The sequence below is a fragment of the Lissotriton helveticus genome, chromosome 4_1 (genome assembly GCF_964261635.1).
Source record: "Lissotriton helveticus chromosome 4_1, aLisHel1.1, whole genome shotgun sequence".
NCBI lineage: Eukaryota > Metazoa > Chordata > Amphibia > Caudata > Salamandridae > Lissotriton > Lissotriton helveticus.
Window position 1 is genome coordinate 1,430,594,538 of NC_136063.1, and position 24,976 is coordinate 1,430,619,513.

At 42.8% G+C, this 24,976-nt stretch overlaps 1 protein-coding gene across 4 annotated transcripts in view; it reads right to left on the minus strand.

Annotated features, from left to right (window-relative positions):
* Positions 1-3,064: 3,064 nt before the first annotated feature.
* Positions 3,065-24,976, minus strand: part of KIF13A (kinesin family member 13A) — an 836,323-nt gene continuing 814,411 nt past the window's right edge. For all 4 annotated transcript variants that reach the window (XM_078687977.1, XM_078687975.1, XM_078687976.1 and 1 more), the window contains one exon: positions 3,065-4,102. In XM_078687977.1, the coding sequence (XP_078544103.1) occupies positions 3,816-4,102 (287 nt within the window). In that variant the 3' untranslated portion in view covers positions 3,065-3,815. The remainder of the gene's footprint in view (positions 4,103-24,976) is intronic.

Here is a 24,976-nt window from a genome sequence, read left to right on the forward strand (position 1 = left end):
GTGTTTCTTGTGAAGGAACACAATGCTGTCACTCACACTGAAGTTAGCCAATGGCTGAAGTGGGCTGACCCAACTGTCCCATGCTGTATGCTTTAGAGGGTGGAGGAAAAACATGAATAACACAATAAAAGACAAATGGATGAAGATGGCTGTCGGATAGCCCGTCTAAGTACATTATACATATAATTTTAGTAAAATTAAAAGTTCATGGTTAATGCCAGACTTAAAAATACCTATGCCAGGAAAATGTGACATACGACTTCTGTTATGTTAGTAGTTTTTTATAGCGCTTGATTACCCAAAGATGCCCTGGCACTAGCTGCAGGGGCAACAGTGAAAAGAGTTCTGTTTAGAATTAGTGATTAAAAGTCCAACAGGTTTTTACTTGCTTTCTGAAGGCAAGCAGTGTGGCGGCAGCTTTACTATCGAGACTCAAAGGGTAAAGCTGCTTCCACCACACTACCATTTCTTAAATCTGGGAACTACCACTTTTTTTGTCCTGAGAGTGTAAAATTCTTTTTGGCTGATAACATTTGAAAAAAGATTGTTTTAGGAAAAAGGGGCCCATATCACGAAGAGCCTAGAAGACCAGTCAGAGTGCCTTGAATTTGATGCGATTTCTGATCGTTAGCCAATGAAGACCCTTAATGGCCAGAGAGGCAGATTGAAACTTGGATATTCCAAGGAGAAGCCTAGCAGCCGCATTCTGCAGAATTTGCAGTTTATTGAAGTACTGTTCCTGAGAGCTCAGATAAAGAATATTACAGTAGTCCACTAATGTGATTACTTTTTTTTTTTTTAATAATGAGAACTAAAGGTCATATTTTAATAATAACTTTTAAGGTGCTGAAGGAGGATGAAATCAGCGAGTTTATTTGAGTAGCGTAATTTAGTTTGTTTGCAATTATGATTCCCAAATGTTTTGCCGCACTCTTTTGATTTCCTTCCCCGCCCCTCTTAGCACTCCCGCAGCGCGGAGATACCCTTAAGGGGGTGATTCGGGCGCTATACAAGATTTAAATAAATATATAAAATACATTTTCCTTAATGACTTGAGCTGGGAGCTAGCCCATCTCATGCAGCCAGATGGAAGGTAAACAAAGCTGGGGGTTGTTTCCGGACACAATGACCTCGGCCTTGCCCAAATTTAATTTTAGGCAATGACTGTTTATCCACTGGTTGACTGCACACATGCAGTCGTGAAAATAAACTCCGATCTTATGGATATTGTTATGTGCCAATACTACAATTAGTGTGTCATCTGCATAGGATGTGAGGGAAAGACCAAAGGACATAATCAAGGAGGCTAGCTCAGTTACATAAAGATTATAAAGCATAGGGCTAAGTGAGGAACCCTGTGGGATCCTACAAGGGAGAGCAAAAGATTTGGATACAAATGAGTCTAATGTTAGTGTTTGCTCTCAATCTGCAAGAAATGATTTTAGTAATGCCAGTGCTTTGTTCCTTATGCCAACTTTTTGCAACCTGTCAATTAGGACTGATGGTCGACTATATCAAATACAGCCGTCAGTTCAAGAAGAACAAGCGCTGCTGTTCCTCCACTATCCAGTGCAGCCTTGATCTCCTCTGTAGTTTTTTTAAGTGTTTTCTCGGTACTGGGGCCTGGTCTGAATCCAAATTGTGTTGGATCCAGAAGTTGGTTGTAAAGGCCATTTGGTGCTGGTTCAGAAGTTTTTTTATTATTTTTGCTGTGCACGGCAAATGGGATATGGGCCTATAAATAGTTGGGTCCTCAGAATTAAGACTTCTTTTTTTGAAGGGGAAGAATGGAGGCCTTCTTCCGCAGTGAAGGAAAGAGATCAGTGGCAAACATGGAATTAAAAATAACTGCAAGATTACTGGCTAAAAATTCAGGGATCATGTTTATGACTGGTGTCATTCTTACACTCTTAGTTGAGGAGAAGAAAATGGTTTATGCATGGCACAGCCACAACTGATTGGTGCAACTATCCCATCACTGAAGAGAGAAGTATATAGAGTCAAAAACATGGTTTATGCCAGATTCATAGCCAGGTTGCTTATTACATTAGTAAATGTAACAAAAAATCTGGACGTAGTAATACTAGCAAACCGTATAAGTCTTACATTTATATACACAATGGTATAAAATAGGTTTGAAGTAACGGTGACATAACATGAAAAATACTTATTCTAAGTAGAGAACTGAATCAAATTAATATGTGAGAAAAGTTGACCTGTTTAAGTAATAAGCATTTGCAAAGTGTTAGAATGTATGGTGATATTATAATATTCAGTTAAACATACACTTTGGCTGTATGGAAAAAGACATGCGCTCATTTCCTTCATATCCTTGATTCCTGGACTGTAGAAGCTCTCCTAATTGGGATTTTATGCTCAATTTTAAGTTTAATTAACTACAAAGCTGACCTTAAACTGCAATATTTTGTTTTGGTTGAGACATTTTAGCAGAATTTTTTTTTTTCATAGTCAACAGTAAAGCTAATGTCTCACTGCATGCCCTGCCGTCTACTACAGCCTTGATGCACACGGCCGGGAAACTAACCACTTAAGGATTACAAGGTAATGCAAGAAGCCTGACACCAACAGACTACAAATGAATGAATAGGAAAAGAAAATGCAGAATTCAAGCACGCTCTATCTACATATCAAAGATCAACTTCTTCCTACAGGTAGACTTGCTCGGACACTCGTGTGGGTCATAATGTAGTGGAAGACCATCAAATGAGGTGTACCATATCAGCAACTCCGAGGTCCCAGTACCAACTAGCCTATCCCCAATAACATGCACACAATATCAAATTGTTCCCTACCCCTCTAACCACCATTTTGTACAGTGACCCACTGCTTCATAACATTTGCCCTTCAGAAATCCCAACATACACGATATCTCCCTGTTCAGCGATTATAACTGCAGCCATTAAACATAAAAGTAGCGGCCATGGTAAGACTGAAGATGGCGTTTACATGAACTCAATCCCTTTCTCACACTAGAAGTACTTCAAACTGTAAAGAAAGGATGCTCAAAAATCCCTCACTTTTACATGTTGTTCATCACAAATGAAAACATATTTAGACTCCAATTTATTTTGCCCCGCTAAATACTTTCGTAAGTATCTTCTTTCACTTGACGATTCAAATGTGTGACATACAAGACTTCAAGTCGTTATAAATTACCCAGCAACATAACCACAGATTCAACAAGAGTGGTTGAGTCATGAAAGCTCAATGAAGTAAAATATACTTTTTCTCTGGTCCAGCAATGGGCAGGTTACGTTAATATAAAACAGACAGGACGCTTTGCAATTATGCTCCCAAATATGCAGGCATGGGCCAGTGTTTGTTCCCATTGACATTATCCACAGGATGAAAATACAAAAGTGACTAGGGCAGCAAATATACAGATCTCCTCTCTAGGCCATCAAGTTGTCAAAAGCAAAGTAAAACAACTGTTGAATATTTATCATTTTGTCCAGTAAACCTAGCACAGTTTGCAAGAATACAGGTTTCATTTTGCTCAGAGAGACCTACTACCCATCTTAAATAAGCAGCACACACGGCTTCCAAGGAATTAACCTGCCTGGTTCAGTGAAATTCTCATTCATAATGCATGAAGTAAAAACAACAAAGCAACTCCAAATCATTTGTCGCAAATACATATACATATATACACAGTATTAAAAAAAATATAGAGGTCCGAGACACTATGCGTAAACATTCAGTAGGAACAGATTAAAACTGTACAGCTATACAATAATAGTTAAAATACATAAGAATTTCCACAAACGATGTGGAGGAAGTGCAAGTAGAGTGAGCTAGTTGATCCAGGACTTCCTGTTCTCCTGCTTCCGGGAAAAAGCAGAGGCCGCTGCATCCCCTGATTGGTAAAGTGTTGCATCCCCGTGCTTCATGAACGGTGGTCCTTGAGGCGCAACACTTCTTCGCTTCTCAGTGCCAGATGAGGCTTGGAAACGCGAGATGCTACTGTTGGTCCTCTTGGTCGATCCTGGGGGTTTCATGAGGCGCCCTGGCCGGACGAAGACACCATAGCGCGGTTTACAGCGGAAGTACTCTCTGCCTTTCACAGTGCCATCATGTTTCCCTGGAAAGCACATGATATATCATTAGGTTCAGGGATTTCACAACAGTTTCTTCATACAAGTTATTCAATGACCAATATAGCATTGTATGCCTTCTGCAATCTTGTTTGCTCTCCATGCTTTGGACTGAAATCAGAACTACCATTTGTATCTAGATTTTTTTGTATTTTTATAAATCGATGTTTAGGACATGCGGATTACGAAACATGATTTCTTCAATTGTATATCATCAGCTGCTGAGGAAGCCTAAAAACACTAGACTGTGATCAGGAGGGACATCAAAATGACATATCCTCTCAAAAATGAAATCAGCTGAGATGCTAACAGCCCAAACAATACGATTATTCCTGACCTCTTTGGTGGTCGATGCCTAAGCCTCTGTTATGATGACCAAAACGATTACTATACTGACTGCAGAACTATCACACAGTATGTCTAAAACAATAAGCATTGGCAAAGCAAATAGGTCTGGCTACCAAACTTGAAATCTCACAGCATTCTAAGCTTCCTACATCATCTTGCTAGACGCAGTGAGGCTCAAAGTACGGCCCGGGGGCTGCCTGCGGCCCTCCTGACCTTCAGATGCAGCCCCTGGGTTTAAAAGCAGCACAGAGCTGCTGTTTACTTCAGACAGCACTAACATTCAGTAAGATGTTAAATAAATGGGGATGCTTTTAATTACAAGCCAACCGAAGTCAAGGAAAATAATCTAATACAGTATGCTGCTATAATTTAACTTCTCAAAAAGCCCCACTCTCATCCTGCTAGCATCATGGCGGCCCTCGGGCTACCCACAGACCATACTTTGTGGCCCCTCTATAAATGTTTGTGAGTATCTATGTGCTAGAGCAATAGAGCAACAACCTCCAAACCAGCAGTTTTTAAAAGTAATATGCTTCCTTTCAAGCAGTAGCTATTGCCTCAACTTGAGACTTGACAAGGTTAGAAAAGATGCATGTATGAAACAGCATGTTTTTTTAAAACTATGCTTAAAGAATGGTTTTCTGGAATCTCATGTGACATTTTTTTTGTGAGCACGCACCTTGCGCAAATCTTCAAGATACCGTCAGGAGATTAATTGGAGCAGAAAATGTATGTTCTACATAAACGAGGGAAAAAATTAAGGAACATTGCATAATAAGACAATTTGTGAATTTCACTTAACACAAAATTCAGGTATCTTGCCAGCTTTATGAAGGACTGATTTCACCAAACTACTGAGGAAGATTCTGATCAAGATAAAAAATATAGCTTTACTAGATGGACGCACAAAACCAGAAATAGCACTACATTAACTTTAGCTGCAAATTGACCTGAGTTCTTCTCAAAAGTTATGCCAGTACCTCATGGAGTTCGACGTTTACCTTGTATTGTATTCTATGTCAAAGCTGGCAACGACACATGAACACTCATTTACTATGATTCACAGAAAATTTGTTCAACAGGGAGCAAAAAATGCATTTGCCGATTAACCAATTTAAAGCAAGTGTGACCTAGAAACATAACCTATATAATCCACATATGATCCATAAACACCTAGAACAGTTTCTTTGATCAAGGCATTTGTCAGTAATATAATAGCTTCAAATATAAATAAGTTCATGTTGCAGAAAAATAAGATGTGTATTATATTTATAATTTGTTTTGTTGGTGTCCACAAATAATACTGGTTTATCGTCAAACAACAATTTAAATTAATGGCGGCAGTTGCCTTTTGTAAAAAAAAGTTACTTGATCTAAATTCTGCATCATGCATTATTTAGCAAATTGGATTTGCTTGCAATTCGCATATGGCAATTAACCGTGCGTGTCCAAAAATTCATTTGTTATCAAAACAATGCAAATTAACTTTCAGCATGATTCATCACCACTAACACAAAAAAAAGTTCTATGAAAAACGAAACTTCCATCAAATCCGTAAAATATCAGGAAAAGGTACTTCTCCAGCATATCCCTCTTACAATATATGGTAGCCCCTACCTAGGGTGGAGGAGAAAAAGCGTGGACACCTACTTTCAAGGAAGATGTTCCACCTTAGCATTGCTTATTATATGAGGATATATCTAAGACCAATTTCCAAAGCTTCAGGTAACTGATGGTTGCTCTTCATTCATCACTCTCCTGTCTTGCCTTCAGGATTAGATGCTTGATCTTATTTAGGAAGAAGATAATAAATGTGCTGTCCTAGTTTTTGTCATCTTGGGAATCTTTCTTAGGGTTAAGATACCCAGATTGTATTTGTTTCTAGTTTTCTAAGAAACCTAATGAAGCTAAGTCACTGACATCTTCCACACATGCATCTCTTCAAAACCACTATCAAGTGCCTCCGCTCTTCTGTAATGCTGTAGGGTAAGCCGATATTGGTCTATGCAAAGACACTATCCACTCAAAATTAAATATTTTCATTTATTAAGGTGATTATTGTAAGCTTGCGTGCTGCAGGAGAAAGAAAAATCTGATCTCTGATCTATGCAGAGAATAACTCCTGCAATTGAAACACTGACAAACAACGTAAGCCCAACCCATGTGTGGTCACAGATGGTGGAGAGAGAGAGAGGGGTAAATATACATCTTCCTTCCTTACATTAAACTCTTGAGTGGGGTACACACTAATTTCTGACAAAAACATTTTGAGCCAACTCAGAAAAAGTACTGCAAGAAAGCACCACTCAACCTCGACCCATGCATCGGTCTCCCAAAACGAGTCTATACAGACTCCATATATTCTTTAGCATACAAGCCCTCACATTTTTCACTCAGGCTGGGGCTCTGACAGTTAACTATCGGTGGTTCGATGAACCAAACAGGCAACGTGGTGGAATATGTCGAAAAGGGCCAATTCCATATTCTCTTTGGCTGCTCCAATGAGGAGTTGGTAGTGATGTGGCAGTGTACGTTCCACCAAAGATCCATAGCCGCCTCGGAGAACATTCCCAATGCTTGTTTAAGTTACACCTAGCTGAGGTGCTGCCTATATAGTAGATCTCAAGCATCATGCCCTGCATAATTAAAGAAATTAAATGAGATGCCGGTGAACTGAAAAGCGCTGGCAGGCATTGATAATACACTTTCTGCCCTCTTGAAACCAGAGCTCATAGACTAAAATATAATCTAAACTATTACACTGGTTGACTAATGAACACCCTCTATGGAAAGAGTCTCGAGATATCAAAAAGATGGGGATATCTTCATGCATTGTGGACAAACTGTGATCCTATCGTCCATCAAGAATTACAATAACGATAAACAGAGCACTGATGATTTTATAAAATTTAAATTAAGGAGAATATCCATCTGGTGGATGTTGCATCCTCCATCAGATGGATGATGCAACATCATCTATCCGATGGATCAGATGTCCTGAGTGAATTGCAGAGTGTGGCGTGTGAGGATGAGGCAGGCTGGTTCTGATGGTAGTGTACCGAAGATGTACCCCAGACACCCACTCTAAAAGGAGCACTTTGATGAAAACAGGCACAAAGAAAACAGATGTCACTTAATAAGTAAGGCTTAACAGCCAACATCGCCAGTATCAAAAACAATGGAAAAACATCTAAGCTGTAACAGAAGAACATTTCACAGGGCTCCAAGACACCCAGTACACTTAACACAGATTGGATAAACAGTCTTATAACACGAGCTACAACAGAACGTGACATAAGTAATTTAGAGTCTTCAGGGATGCGGGTATGGAATTTACAAAGAAATGAATAAAAATCGAATATTATAACCAAATTGACACGCCCATGAAACATGAACCACATGATGGTATACATTGTGGCATTGTAGGCATTCTATAACCTGTATTCCTTATGTCCTCAAGTCCTATGTACTATATGTAAGACTTCATTATTCTATTTAGAATTTAAAAAACTAAACTATAAACAAGAAATATGTTTTGGTGAGCTGCGGATGGTGAAGGGAAAGAAGACAATGAAAGAGTGAGATTTTAAATGTCTTCTTATAGGCGTTATGAGGGACAGAGCAAGTATGAAGGACCATAAAACGACACTTGTTGGGAAGTGGGATTGATGACATCATCAGAACCACTGGGTAATATGACACATAAAAATGCGCTGGCCACGACATTAGTAAACAATAGGTTTGAGGCACTGGCTAGAACCTTTTTAAAGTTGAGTCGAATATGCAAGGGGTGAGAAATCAAGTTAAGACTACTTACCAAAACTAATTTAAAGGAGATCAATAATGTGCTACTGATAACAGAAAAGGAATTAAATATGGTTCAAGCAATAAATAAAAAGACGGAGGGTACACTTCACAAATATATTCAATGTCGTTATTTCTCTTCATTTTTATAAAAAATCCTTCCCAAACGTAGTTCAAGCATGAAATATCAAAGTATTTGCCTGCCTACTGGAACTGAAGGTGCAAATCTCCAGAAGTTCAAAGAAAACTGATTTTTAGGGATCTTTGCTTCAAAAAGAATCCTGGTCTGAATTGTGTTGGGGAGGCATGGCGGATCACTTGAAATAAAGATTCTGAAGCACCTCCTGCACAAATAGGGATGAGAATGTAGAGCAATCCTCGCGATGGAGACATGGCATCTGATGTTGCAAATAATGAAGAATGCTCTTATTGCCTGACTTCTTACAGGAAGACGGATGAAAAGATAAAAAACGTATACAGAACTCCAGAATTACTCTAGAGAGACAGAAGTGTGTTAACCTTCAAAATAAACAACCACAGCTCTTTGTGGAGGTGGTGGCATCTTTTAAAATGGTAAAAATTATTACAATAATTAGAAAACTTGCACCAGAAAGACCTTTATTGCATCGGGCATTTCCCAGGTGGGCTGGAGTACTTTAAGGGCCGGTTGTGAAAGCCCAGGACGCTACTGGTGTCTTTATACACTTTCTAGGCTCCCAGTCGACAGGAACAGGCATAGAGGGCTTCAAGAGAAAGGGAGGGAGGGAGGGAAAAGGGGGAGGGAGGGAAGGGAAAGGTAGCGAGAAAGGGAGAAGAAAGATGATAAAGAGAGAGAGTATGGAGAGAGAATGTCTGAGGAGATAAAGGGAGCGGGCTGCTTTTAGCTTTTTGCCAGGACTGCACTTGGGTCCCCTGTCCAGCCCTGGAGACAATGAAAACGTAATGCACATAAAACATTTTTCATGACCTAGTAGTACCTACTACAAAGGTCCTGACACTCCTATTCCACAAATAGTATTGCTAAACAACTGTAAAATTGGAGCACTCTTAAAAACAGAATTAGTGCTTAATGCCAAGTGACGTAATTTAAACGCAGTTGCCTAATGTTTTGGAGGATGGCATGTTTTAACAATCAGCCTGGGCAAGTGATATATTTTTAATGATTGATCCTGGGCTTTGTGATATTATGAACTATAGACAATAGGAAATGTTTTTCACAGTTATGTGCAGCTTCCTTTCCTAAATCCAAGCCTTCTTTCTACACCTTCAGATTTAACTGTTTTTGGGGCATATTTATCAAATGCTTATACTAGCTGAGATTGTAAGAGAAACGTAACTGATTAAGTAGGCTCAAGAAGAACTCAGAGCCAACCAGGAAATGCAATGACGGAGGTCCAGGCAGACATTACACTACAGAGACTTGTGGGCGTCGGCAAGGCACCAAACCAGTTCCATATTGGTGTAGATGGCTAGCACAATGAAAGTGCGGAGCTGTAACCACGTCAGACTGGGAAATGCTAAATGTGGTAAAGTGATTACAAGAGGGGCAACTCACTAACCCTAGGGAAGTTAAGGGATTCAGTAAAAATATAACAGCAATTTGGGACGACCCTCCAAATCAACAATCATAATGGGCAGTGATCAGAACGGTCAAGCCAATGATCAAGAAACCCCAGATGAAACCAAGCAGGAGCATATTTTTCTCAACTCCAGATGTGTTTTTTCACCTCAACATTATGCAGCCAAAGCAGAAAGGTGGTACAAAAGGGGGTGGTGATGGACGGAGCATCTGAACCAATCAAACACTCACACCCAGTCAAAAGATCTGGGTTTTATCCATCACCATTCTTTAGCCCACTCTGCCACCCCAGTTCAGACATGGCCATATGCAAATCAGTCTGACCCTGTGCCTCATGGGAACAGTCCAGCCCGTACTGCCAAGCTATGCCTTCCCTGGACCGGAAACAGGCTTCCTAGGACCGGTTTCTGACATTTCAGTCGTCTTCAGCCAGGCTTGCTTGAATCTAGTGGCAAAGTGAGCAAGGGACTCACGTCTGAGCATACCCTGCCAACTTATGTCGAACAAAGCGATACAAAAGGGAGTGGTGATGGACGAAGCATCTGAACCAATCAAACGCTTACACCCAGTCAAAGGATCTGGGTTTTATCCATCAAGATTACAGTAATGAATCTAACAAATATAATTTCCAAGAAGCCAAGCAGAGTTCCTCTTCTGACGGTCTACTTAAAAGCACGTACACCATGGACCAGGATTTAATGTTGTCTTTCTATGAATGAGCGTTGCGTAGCATAATTCAAGTTCTACTATCAAACCAATAATAGCAAGCTTTGGCAATTCCAAAGGTCTGCATGGATCACAACAGGCATATGGTGGTGTGGGGTGTGGGTGTATGTTTTCACACAATAAACAAAGGTTATACGTCATTTATAGTTAAGAAAACTTAATTTATGTTTGGCATACAACCCCAAATAAAACTGCACAAACATTAGAAATTCTAAATTTATAGTTATCTCTTAATTTTATGATGTCAGCACCACTTACACCCCTCTTTCTATCTTATTTGTGCCAAACACACCTTAAACACACAACCATAACAAATAAACGTATCTTTTGAAATTATTTACGCACCACTTTCACATTACTATAAGTCATACTTATAAGTCACATTTATATTTATGCACCACCTTTACATTTATATCACTCGAGCACCTTTGTACACAGTCTGGTCGCCTCACTCACCACACTACATTAACTCGTCATACCGCTGGATATTACCTACGTTTTGCAGTCATTGAAACAATTACTACATCAGAAATTATATTATTTGCCAGACCACAGTGAACGCCACAGAGGCGATTTATAGAGGTAATTGAGTGTGGATATGGATATATATATATATTCACTGAAAAAACCATAGGTTATAGACCATATATAGTTAGGAATTAGCATTTACAAAACCTTATTTTACTCACACAAAACCATTGAAATTCCATATATAGTTAGTTGTACTAACTATATATCGCGCACCCGCAATCCACTGCTGATGATGTCACATATTACATCATTCATGACATGGTCAGTGACATCACTGATGACATCACTGATGACATCTCAAATGACATCACTGATGACATCACTGAGGGCAACATCCAGTGACTGTATGTTTCTGTAAAGTTAAAATATGTCTTATATATTGAAGAATGAGTGGATGTATAAGTGTCTGGATGATGTATTTAGTAGGTGCATGACGGACTGTATAAGTGAGTGATTAAATGTGTCTCACTGAGTGCATGGGTTAGTGACTAAACTGTTTTAAATTGTGCACCATTGTGTCTGTTGTTTTGTAATCTGATGCATGTGTTGATCATTAGCTATATGACTAACTATATGGGTTATTGATTAGTTGGCCAAGTATTTGTATGGGAGACTGAGTGTGTGTGTGGGTGTCTGGGAGGTGTATGACTCTGTGTATGACTCTGTGCATAGATGTGTGAGCAGTTGATTCACTAGATGTATGGGTTCAAAAGTGCATGTGGAAACAGCTGTATGGGCGGTTTACTGTGTGCATGAGTGTATTGGTGAGTGAATAGATATCTCAGTGCTACATGTCAAAGTAAGTACATATGTAAAACACAGTACATGTGGTAGTTGACATATATAAATAACTGTGCATAAGAGCCAGTGAATGTGTGAGTGGCTGTATGGATTATTGTGAACTTGTATCAGGGATTGTATAACAGAGTAAATATGTGTTATTATATGTTTCAATAAGTAAGGTGTGTTTAACTATATAGTTGAGGAAATGGAGGTGTGATTGATTCTTTGCAAGACTGATTAGGTGTGTGAGTAACTCCATGGTGAGTGTCTGTTTACACTGAGTGTATCTAAGGTTATATTAGAGTCTGAAGAGGTTCATCGTATCATCACATGAATGATCTCATGAGTAATGTCAAATGAGATGTCATCAGTGATGTCATCAGTGATGTCATTTGAGATGTCATTAGGGATGTCATCAGTGATGTCACTGACCAGGTCATGAATGATGTAATATGTGACATCATCAGCAGTGGATTGCGGGTGCGAGATATATAGTTAGTACAACTAACTATATATGGAATTTCAATGGTTTTGTGTGAGTAAAATAAGGTTTTGTAAATGCTAATTCCTAACTATATATGGTCTATAACCTATGGTTTTTTCAGTGAATTTTCAAGGTTTTGTAAATGCTAATTCCTAACTATATATGGTCTATAACCTATGGTTTTTTCAGTGAATTTCATAGGTTTTTTAATAGCAATCTTTATAAAAATAATACATTTTAAATCGAATTTTATATTTTATAATTTTTTAATTTTTTTTTAATATTATTTTTGGTGCGCTCCCGGGGCGCGGACAGGTGAACGCACGGGTAAGCGCAATCTTGCGGCGCGCCCCGGGGCGCTTACTAATGCGCGTCCCGGAAGCGCTATTGCCGCGAACGAAAACAACATCGTGACGTATCGCGTAGCCGCCACGCCTTGCGTCATAAGACACGTATCGCGTAGCCGCGAGGTGCGTCTTATGACGCACCGCGTAAGCGCCCCCGGAAGCGCATACGATCGCGCAACATAAGCGCCCCGATGCGCTTACGATACACGCCCGGGACGCGCCCCGGGGCGCGTAGCGTAAGCGCGTCAAACCATGTGACTTTAAAATAACACTTTTCATTGGTTCAGAACTTTTTTTTTCCAAATTGTGTGAAACCCACCCATTTCTCTCACTATTGCTTTGTACTTGGAGAGAGCAAGAGCTGTTCTGTCTACTCTGTTTATCTCCTACTTTTCTGATCTCCAGCAATGGCTGCAAGAGAGTCATCCAGCAGTGATTCAGACGGATTTTTAGATGAGGACCCTCCTCAGCAAAAGAAAAAAAACCATTTCATCTGGAAATTTTACGACATCCCTGAAGGACAGAAAAAAGTCAACGCTCCCAAAGTAACCTGCAAAATATGTGGGAGTAGTTTATCCAGAGGCAATCCTCTGAAAAAATATAGTTTTGGGAATGCTAATTTGATCAGGCATGTGAAAAGAAGACACCCTAACAACTTTGCCAGGGAGAGTGTCAGAGAGCTGGCACGGAATGTACCCACAGATGGCGGCAGCACCTCCACTGGTGGAGCAACACCTTCGGGACCAACCCGTGGAAGAATGGTCCCTAACATTCAGCCGGTGTTTGCAGGCATCACATTTTTGTGCACGGAGTGCGACGAACTGCTCTGCTATGGGGAGCAGAGTGTTGAACTCATTGCCCTAAAGAAACAGCAACACCGCTGCTCTTCCAGTCCCTAAATTTTCAAATTTTTTTGCTCCTGTTGAGCAGTTTTGGAATCCTTGTTCTTGTTTTTCCCTTGACAAAAATCCCAAAAAAATATAAAATTGTTTTAAAAAGTCTAAAAAAAATATAAAACAACAAAAACAAAAAAAAATATATAAAACAACAAAATAAAAAAATAAAGTTATTTTCAGAACTACCTCCAATTTATAAAAAAAAGCTTTTTTTTTTTTTTTTTTTAAAAAGTCTGTCATTTTTTATCTCCATGGTACGCTCCCCCGTACGCTCCCCGGTGCGCGTACCGGGCGCTCCCCCCCGCGAAAATCGATTAATTTTTTTATTTTTAAGGCCCCCACATCAAAAGTAGGGGGCCAGGGGGGTGTACCCTGCCCCCTTTTGCTCATTTCCCCCCTTTGATTCTTGCCACCTCTTGTGTCTCAATCCTACCGAGACACAAGATGGCGGCCGCTGCGGACTGTTTCGAATGTTTACAGACACCCGAGAACCAATCAGCTTGCCGTGCGCAAGTCGCGTGGCGCGCCTGAAGCGCTCCCCGGTACGCGTACCGGGCGCGGCTCTAGATATATATCTTTTTTTAAACCTAATTTACTCAAAATTCACAGGACCACATATCTTGAGACCTAGCAAAGGCACATCGGGCAAACAATATCTACAATTTTGCCAAGTTTCGTGGAAATCCATTCAGCCGTTTGAGCTAAAAGTGAGGCCAACCGCCCTATGGAAAATTGCATGGCAAAAACATGTTTTGGGACCCCCCTTTTTTCTCGGCCCCCCCCCAAATTTTCAGGGGCTGCTCAGAAACAAAATGTTCCATTTTCCTGAAAATTTCAGCCAATTCCGTCCACAAACGCCAAAGTTATTAGACATGGAATTTTCAAAAATCCCATAGAGAAAAAATCCTAACTATATATACCTACTGGCGACCGCCAGTAGGTAATATATATATATATATATATATATATATATATATATATATATATATATATATATATGGGAAATGCTACTTACCAGTATGCATCTGTTCTTGGCATGTAGAGCTGCAGAGTTGTACACTTAGCATTAGATCGCCACCAGGTGTTGGGCTCGGATGATTGCATATTGTTGTCGTCTTGGAAGAAGTCTTTGTAGTCACGAGATAGGTGACTCCTCCCTTGGACAATTAGTGCGCCATGATGGGAAATGATGGAGTTAGTAGAAAGAAGAAAGTATGTCTATGTGTGTATATCTAATTAAGATGAAACTGGAACAGACACAGGTCCCGGGGAGGCGGGAGGGCGTGTACAACTCTGCAACTCTACATGCCAAGAACAGATGCATACTGGTAAGTAGCATTTTCCGTTCGAGGCATATGAGCTGCAGATTGTACACTTAGCATCGATTGTGCAGCAGTGTCTCCCCTAGCGGTGGTCACCTGTGTCTGTTGCAGTAGTTTGAAAGCGAGTTTTAAGGACAGCTTGGCCTACTGCAGCTTGCTGCTTGGCTTGCACATCAACACAATAGTGTTTAGTGAATGTGTGTGTTGTAGACCATGTTGCTGCCTTGCAGATGTCTTCTAGGGGAATGTTCCCTAAGAAAGCCATGGAGGCTCCTAGTTTGCGGGTGGAGTGCGCTCTAGGAGGAACTGTTAATGTGCGTTTTGCCTTGTGATAGCATATTTGTATACAATTAACAATCCACCTTGCAATTCCGGATTTAGAAATAGGGTTGCCTTTATGTGGTGGAGAGAAAGCTACAAATAGTTGCTTTGTTTTGCGAAAGGATTTTGTCCTATCAATGTAATAGAGAAGAGCTCTTTTGACATTTAGTGTGTGTAGAGCTCTTTCTGCTACAGAGTCTGGGTTTTGAAAAGCACTGGCAACTCTACAGATTGGTTTAGATGAAAAGGGGTAATTACTTTAGGAAGGAATTTGTCCTTAGAACCACTTTGTTACGGTGTAATTGTAAGAATGGTTTCTGTATAGTGAAAGCTTGAATCTCACTAATTCTTCTAAGAGAGGTAATAGGAATGAGGAAAGCTGTTTTCCATGTGAGAAATTGCAGTTCACATTCGTGTAAAGGTTCAAAAGGGGGTCCCATGAGCCTGGTAAGAACAATGTTTACGTTCCACACTGGAAAAGGTGGTAACCGAGGAGGAATAATTCTTTTTAATCCTTCCATAAAAGCTTTTATTGCTGGTTCTCTAAACAACGACATATTTTGTCTGTTTTGTAGGTATGCCGCAATGGCTGCAAGATGTAATCGTATAGATGAATATGCTAGATTACATCTTTGCAAATGGAGAAGGTAACAGATAATGTTTTGGATGAAAGCATCCAAAGGATTAATTTGATTATTAGTACAGTAAATGGGAAATCTTTCCCATTTAGCCGCATAGCAAGCTCTAGTAGCAGGTTTTCTGGCTTCTTTAATGATATTCATACAGTCTGGTGGCAGGGTAAGGTAACCAAACTCAAAGACTTCAGGAGCCAGATCGCCAGATTCAGTTGACTTGGATCTGGATGCCTGATGTCTCCATGGTTCTGTGTTAGCATGGATGGTGTCAGAGACAGTTTTTGGTGTGGAACTAGAGAATGTTCTAGCAGTGTGGTGAACCACGGTTGGCATGCCCATGTGGGAGCTACCAGGATCAGTTTGAGAGACTGTTGTCTCAGCTTGCGTACCACTAGTGGTATTAGTGGGATTGGCGGAAAGGCATACGCAAATCTGCCTGACCAGTTCATCCATATCTCATTGCCCTTGGACAACGGGTGTGGAAACCTGGCGGCGAAGGTTGGGCATTTTGCGTTTTTGTGCGTGGCAAACAGGTCTATGTCTGGATGACCCCATTTGTGAAAGAATGGTTGAAGAACTTTCAGATGTAGTTCCCATTCATGAATCCGTTGTGTCTGTCGACTTAACAGATCGGCTATCTGACTGTGAACTCCTGGAAGGTGTTCTGCTAACAGATGACATCACCCCGTCGCAAGAACTCTGCAACTCCCTCGCGTCCTTCTTCCACAACAAGATCACGGACATACACAACAGCTTCAACAACCAACCAACGCAAGCCACAACCGCAACGACGCCACCCACCACCACCCTCCGCACCTGGACCCCGATCAGCACCGAAGACACCATCCGCACCATGAACTCCATCCATTCCGGATCTCCTACTGACCCCTGCCCTCACCACGTCTTCAACAAAGCCGACGCTGTCATCGCACCCCACCTACGGGACATCATCAACACCTCCTTCGACTCCGCCACCTTCCCTGAGAGCTGGAAGCACGCCGAACTCAGCGCTCTCCTCAAGAAACCCACAGCAGACCCCACCGACCTCAAGAACTACTGGCCCATCTCGCTCCTCCCGTTCCCGGCCAAAGTCATCGAGAAGACCGTCAACAAACAGCTGGCCGCCTTCCTCGAGACGAATGGATCCCTCGACCCCTCACAGTCCGGCTTCCGAGCGAACCACAGCACCGAGACCGCCCTCATCGCCGCCACCGACGACCTTCGAACTCTGATGGACAACGGAGAAACAGCGGCCCTCATCCTCCTGGACCTCTCCGCGGCTTTCGACACTGTCTGCCACCGCACCCTAGTACAGCGCCTCAGCAACATCGGAATCCAGGAGAAGGCACTGGAATGGATCACCTCCTTCCTCGACGGAAGAACACAAAGAGTCCGCCTACCACCGTACAAGTCAGAGGCCACCAAAGTCATCTGCGGCGTCCCACAAGGATCCTCACTGAGCCCCACCCTCTTCAACATCTACATGAGCCCCCTCGCGGCCATCGCACGCCAACACAACCTCAACATAATCTCCTACGCCGACGACACCCAGCTGATCCTCTCCCTGACCAACGACCCCGCCACCGCCAGAGCCAACCTGCACGAAGGGATGAGAGACGTGGCCGAATGGATGACGACCAGCCGCCTGAAACTGAACTCAGACAAGACGGAGGTCCTCATCCTGGGCTCCACGCCCTCCGCCTGGGACGACTCCTGGTGGCCCCCCGCCCTGGGCACCGCGCCCAAACCGACGGACCACGCACGCAACCTGGGCTTCATCCTGGACTCCTCCCTCTCCATGACCAGACAAGTCAACGCCGTCTCCTCGTCATGCTTCAACATCCTGCGCATGCTACGTAAGATCTTCCGGTGGATCCCCACCGAGACGAGGAAGACGGTCACCCAAGCCCTCGTCACCAGCCGACTGGACTACGGCAACGCCCTCTACGCCGGAACCACGGCCAAACTCCAGAAGAGACTCCAGCGGATCCAGAACGCCTCGGCGAGACTCATCCTCGACATCCCCCGACGCAGCCACATCTCCGGACACCTGAGAGATCTGCACTGGCTCCCGGTCAACAAGAGAATCACCTTCCGTCTCCTCACCCACGCGCACAAAGCCCTACACGACCAAGGCCCGAGCTACCTCAACAACCGGATCAACTTCTACACTCCCAAGCGCCTCCTCAGATCAACCAACCACGCCCTCGCCGCCGTCCCCCGCATCCGAAGAGAGAGAACAGGAGGAAGGTCCTTCTCCTACCTGGCCGCCAAGACCTGGAACTCACTTCCCACCAATCTGCGCCTGACCCAAGACCACCTCTCCTTCAGGAAGAAGCTCAAGACTTGGCTGTTCGAGCAGTAGCGGCACCCCCCCCTCCCAGCGCCTTGAGACCCTACGGGTGAGTAGTGCGCTTTACAAATGACCTGATTGATTGATTGATTGATATATGTTTTGTGGAATGGCCCATCTCCAAATGTTTTGTGCGAGCTGGGACAGTTGCAGGGAATGTGTGCCTCCTTGTTTTTGTATGTAGTACATGGCTGTCATGTTGTCTGTCCAGATTAAGACGCTTTGTTCTGTATGAGCACTTGGAAGGACTTCAGTGCTAGGAAAATTGCCCGCAACTCTAGGTGATTGATGTGAAGCACCTTTTGTTGAGCAGTCCATGTTCCCTGAGTTGTGTGGTGGAGCAGATGTGCTCCCCATCCTGTCAAGGATGCGTCTGTTGGGAGTACTATTTGTGGAACTGGTTTGAGGAACGGCCGCCATTTGCACAAGTTTTTGGTGTATCACCACTGCAGAGAGCAATGTGTGCGGCTGTCCACCAACACCAGGTCTGTTAGTTGTCCTTGTGCCTGATTACACTGATGTGCTAGACATTCCTGTAATGGATGTATTTGCAGTCTTGCACATGGTACAATAAAAATGCAAGATGCCATCATGCCTATTAGCTGCATGAACACTTTGGCTGGGAGAGAGTGTTGGTTTTGAAACCTTGTGACTAAGGCTTGAATGCTCTGTATCCTGGCTGGACTGGGATACGTTAGAGCTGGTGTTTATGGTAACCCCTAGGTATTGATGTACATGAGAGGGCTGTAGATGTGACTTGGTGTGGTTTATTGTAAACCCCAAGTTGTGCAGTGTCTGAATTGTGTGAGATGTGTGTTGAACACACTGGTTGAATGACTTGGCCATTATGAGCCAATCATCTAAGTAAGGGAAGACATGGATATGTTGTCTTCTGAGATGTGCTGCTACTACTGCTAAGCACTTTGTGAACACTCTTGGTGCTGTTGTTACCCCGAATGGAAGGACTTTGAATTGATAGTGTTGTCCTTCTAGCACAAACCTGAGATACTTCCTGTGAGAAAGATGTATGGGGATGTGAAAGTAGGCGTCTTTGAGGTCTAGTGTAGTGAGGAAATCGCCTTGTTGCAATAATGGGAGCACTTGTTGTAAAGTGATCATGTGAAAATGATCTGAGTGTATATACAGATTGAGAGACCTCAAATCTAGAATTGGTCTTAGTGTCCCATCCTTTTTGGGTATTAGGAAGTAGAGTGAATAGACCCCTGTTCCTTGATGTTGCAATGGAACTAGCTCTATTGCATCTTTTTGTAGCAATGAGAGAACCTCTTGTTGGATCAGCGTTAGATGTTCTGTGGACATTTGACGCTGTCTGGGTGGTATATTTGGAGGGGTAGCTGTAAGCTCTAGGCAGTAACCATACTGGATAATCTGTCTTACCCACTTGTCTGTTGTGATGGAATTCCAGACAGGTTGGAACTGTGTTAATCTTCCCCCTACATGAGTGGTATGCTGTTGGGGGAGCTGAAGGAAGTCACTGTTTAGGGGTGGAAGAGGATCGATTGTTGTTGTTACCTCGACCTCTTCCCTTATTGTTATTACCTCTGTAGCCCCCTCTAAAGTATCCTTTATTGGAGTATGCTTGTGTATTAGTTTTAAAGGAAGCTGAATTGTCTGCTCCAGCTTGTTTGGAGCCTCCTTTGTAAAAGGAGCGACGAAAGGAGCCTCTTGCTTGGGTGGACTGCAAAGCTCCCATAGACTTGGCTGTGTCACTGTCTTTTTTTATTTTTTACAAGAGCTGTGTCTACTTCTGGACCAAACAACTGGTAATGGTTGATTTAAGATAGTAGTCTGTACCTCTTGCTTAAATCCTGAAATGCGTAGCCACGCGTGACATCTTAGAATGACACTTGGGTTTATTGCCCTGAAAGCAGTGTCTGCTACATCTAGTGCACATTTAATAGAGGCGTTAGATATAAGCTTACCCTCTTGTATGAGGTCATCTGCTTGTACCTTATATTGATCAGGTAGATGTTGTAATAGCTTCTCTAACTAATCATAGTGAGCCCTATCATATCTTGCGAGGAGGGCCTGTGTGTTAGCAATGCGCCATGCATTGCTAGCTTGGGCAGCTATTCTTTTCCCTGAAGCATCTATGATTTTGGATTCTTTATCAGGAGGTGGTGCTTCTCCTGATGTTTGTGAATTTGCTCTTTTCCTAGCGTTTGAAACTACTAGGGAGTCTAAGGGTAGCTGTCCCTTAATGTAAGCAGGATCCCCAGGAGCTGCTCTGTGTTTTTTCTATCCTTGGGTTTATGATTATAGCCCGTACATGATCTTTAAACACTTATGGGGCATGTTTAATAACTCATTTAATCATTCGCAGTATTTGCACAGATTTCTAGGAATGTTCAAAAGTGTCTAGTAAAAAATCCTCTTCTGCCTCATCTGAATGCATGGTAACATTGTGATAGATGGCAGCCAAGTGTCCAAACCCAATATTGTTTTCTGGAGGAGAAGGTTTAGATGGATATATATGTGGTTCAGGAATATCCGGTATATCCTGTGGGCTTGGATACTCCCAGTCTGGTGAACCTGTTGGGTAGGGAAAGGAGCCATCTGGGTCTTTCCCTCCCCCCATGCTATACTGATCATCATCAGCATCCTGAGAGGTGTATGTTGTGGAGAATGAAGAGGAGAATTTTGAGGTGAAATGTTTAAAGGAACAGCAGGAGAGGGAGATACAGGAGAAGAAGGGTGCATAGGAGGTATGGCAGAGTCCTTATCCTTGACAGGCACTGGAGGTGTAGGTGCTGTATCCGACTTCCTCATCCTGTGTGGTGTGGTGGAAACATGTCCTGTTTCTGGGTCTATGTATATCCTTTTTTGCAAAGTATCAGTTCTAAAAAGCTCTTCTTCAGAAATTGCTTTCGGCGCTGATTTTTTCGGCTCCGGGGCTGGTTTCTGCTGGTCTTTAGCCTCAGGAGTTGTTGTACAGTCCTTTTGCGTAGTTTTCGACACCGAAGGTATCGTTTTCGGTGTCGAGGCCTGGTTCGAGGGCTTGGAGGCATCGGTAGCAGGCTTTGTATGTTTCGGCACCGAAGATTTTGGACTGGAAGCTGTTTTGGTCGGCTTGGAAGCTTCATTAACAGGCTTCATTGGTTTTGGTGCCGTATTGTCTTTAGGAGTCGACGGTTTCTGGGTCCTTTTCGGAACCGGGACTTCTTTCGGTGCCGAGGGAGCTGGTTGTATCGGCACGTGCGGTTTGCTCGGTATGGAGCTACCGGAAGGCTTTAATATTCTCTTCGAAGCCGGGCCCAACTGTGGGGCTTTCGAAGCAATGTCTCTGTCTCGACTGGGCCCCAAAGGCGGAGTTTTGACCTTAGTTTATGGGTTGGGACTAGGGTAGGGGCAGTTGTACTCACGCTTTGACCTGATGGTATGGAGTCATCGGAGTCGTCTCCCTCAGATACGATCTGGAGATCATCGGAATCTTCCTCGGGGACACATGGACCTTCATCAAAGATGTCCACCGGTTCCGGAGCTGATCTCTGCATGTCGCGTCGACGGGCCCTCCGATCTCGAATGGTCTTCTTGGATCGAAAGGACGCACAAGCTGTGCAGCTCGACTTGTCGTGTTCCGGTGATAAACACAGGTTACACACCTCGTGATGGTCGCTGTGTGGAAATTTTGATCCACACCCGTGGCATTTCTTGAATGGTGTCCTTTCCATGAGGTGTAGGCCTCACCACGTGGGTAAGCCCGACGGCCCGCGTCGACGACCGGAAGCGAAGTGATGAGGTCGAGTCTATGCATATTGAAGTTAAAGTTTGTTTTTAGAAAGTTTTGCACGCCAAAGTCTTTGAAAAGTCGATTTTCGAACAGGAGTGGAAAAGTTGCATCCGAACCCAGTGGCGGAAAAAAGCAATCTAAGGTTGGAGCCGATGCCCATGCGCACTATCGTCCAAGGGAGGAGTCACCTATCTCGTGCCTACAAAGACTTCTTCCAAGACGACAACAACATGCAATCATCCGAGCCCAACACCAGGTGGCGATCTAATGCTAAGTGTACAATCTGCAGCTCATATGCCTCAAATATATATATATATATATATATATATATATATATATATAGATAGAGAGAGAAGAAATGTAGCCGCTTTACCTATGACATAATAGGGTCAATTTCACAATATACACGTGGTATACCATGAGCCAGTAGTATTGTAGTATTGGTCTCATTAACTTGCCAACAGACTGCTAATGCGGTCTGTAGCCATAAGCTAAAAAAGGGAATAAAATGACCCAGCATCATGTAGTTAAATATCTTAATACACTGTAAAGATTTTTGTCAGGCTTGAATAAAAGTAGAGGTTATCCTACGCAAGCAAGCATGTTTTTGTCTGGGTCTTACCACACAGCAATACATAATTATGCTGTGGTAAATGTAGAAAGGCTTTTTACCCCTACCTTTCAAACGTCTGTGTGATATATCACCTTGTGGGCAGTGGATACTTGTGGCAGAAGCTTGTGGTTCTGGGAGTTTTTGCTGTGATTTCTTAAGACCAAAAGCACATCAACCTAGGTGAGACTCCAACTCGGTGGGATAGGTTTATATGCTGGTAGGATCTAGTGACAAATTTTTATTTTAACTATTTATCTGTGGAATCTACCAAGAGCATCATCCAATAGCTGTAGACAAACACATAAATGCTTGTATTTATGCAAATGGTTTTGCGATCAAACACCAACAGAGGTAACTAAATCGGTAGGACTTGTACAGTTCCGCAAAGAAGCATACCATCAACAGAAGTGAGATCCAGCTTGTTGCCTTTGGTATTACAAAATTTGAACCAAGCTTAAGACAGAAATTAGGCAAAGAATGCAGAACGGTGGTTGATAGAACCAAATATTGGGGTAAAATACCTTAATTAGGTGAGTCGAATGGAAAAGGATATTAAATAATGTGATGGTCAACATGAACAGTCTGATCCATTTTAATTAAATGTAGGGAGTTCACTCAGGACTTAAACATTTTTTATTTCAAAAGGAATACCTGTACTGCTTTATGGTGCTACCAATCCAGTTTTTGATAGACCGCTTGACTCTAAGCAAATCAAAAGTGGATGCTTAAGTAAAGCATTCTGTCACCAGTGGGTAACTGGGTATGAGGGCACTGTGCTTGGATTTGGGAAAGAACAGCCAGAGATACAGTTTTATAGAAACTGCCTAATGAGTCAACATTGCTTACTGCTGGACTCTGCTTCTCTAAGATGATCTGTACTGAGATTTGATGGGAACGCACACTGCTCTGTTATGTTCAGGGAATCTGTGAAAGAAACTGGAGGGCAAGTGCCAGAATCATTAGTGGATACAGTATTCAATAGGTAAATGCTAGGTGAGATTTCATTTTCTTTCGCTTTTTGGAAACATTCAACGTATGCTCCAGAAAATAAATCTTACAATAGTCTTTGTTCATTCAAGCGGATCAGAGCCAGAGGATAGCACAGAAGTAAGTTCTTGAGCCTTTGGTGCCACAGATACCTCGGGTCAAGCGGATACGAGATATCAGCCTTCTTCCTCAGAACCTAGTCTTAGGTCTGTATGGATGGAATGTCTCCAACATGACATGCATGAACTGCATACCTATCAACCTGTTTTTTCAGAACTCTTGGTCATGCTTCGCACTAATCTCATGTGTGTGCATTGATCTAGGCCCAAACATTTGACAATGACAAGTTCTGGATCTGGTCTTGAACCAGGAGGGGCACACCAAGCTCACTCTCATTCTGATAGGGGACTACATTCCCTGTCATGGGTTTCATGCGCAGAGCATGGTGGCGCCAGCGTACCAGGGTTGATGCATTATAGTGACAGAGTTTTTACCCGAGAGTCATGAATGCATGCCTACAGGCCCATTCATATAAAGTTTAATTGTTCAGGATTATCCTTGAATCCTGAACGCAGATATCCCATATGTTGTATGTGGGCTGGACTATAGTGTGCCGTTCACTAGTGATACAGGCCTATGAGCTCTATTTTGGAAGCCCACAGCCAGCACAATAGTACAAGGAGAAAAGGTTGCTTTCCCCAAACAGCATGTACGTATTGAAGGCATTTCCAAGATGGTGGAGGGGGAGAGCACCAAATGCTAAAGTGAGGAAAGAGGAGACAGGCTTTTCTTTAAAGCGCCAGGACACTTCCTGGTGCATAGGGCTGTAAGTAAGGCATGCAGTATCTGTTATTAGAAAAAGAAGCCCTTTGAAGTAGCACAAATTGTCCTCTCTTTTCCAGGTCTCTGTGTGGAGGGGTTGTAAATAGCTGGGTTCAGCCTGCTCTCCTCTCGTTGCACTTTGGTGGTGGGCACTCCACCAGCATAGTGTCCTGCTGGGAAGAGCAACCTTGCTGACAGCGGCCAGGCCTGGATGGTGGCCTGACTTGGAAACATGAAAGGGGAACCGACCCAAACCAGTTAGATGGAAGCAGACCTGGAATGTACATCATTGGTCTGCAAAATTGGCATAAAGATGGGAGCTCAAGGCCTATCGTTGTTCAGTGTTATGGTCTCAGAGACTACTATGCAGCCAAGGATTGGGGTCGCACTGGCATGGCAGCAAAAGAGTTGAGGGAACATCACCTAGAGTCTCAGGTGGAGGAGTAATTACTGGACTGTCCTGGGTTGCAAAATACCCGATCTATGAGCGAGAGAAGGAGCCAATCGTGCAGGAGGACTGGATCAGGGAGGACTGCTGTTATTGACCCTGGTTAAGCAT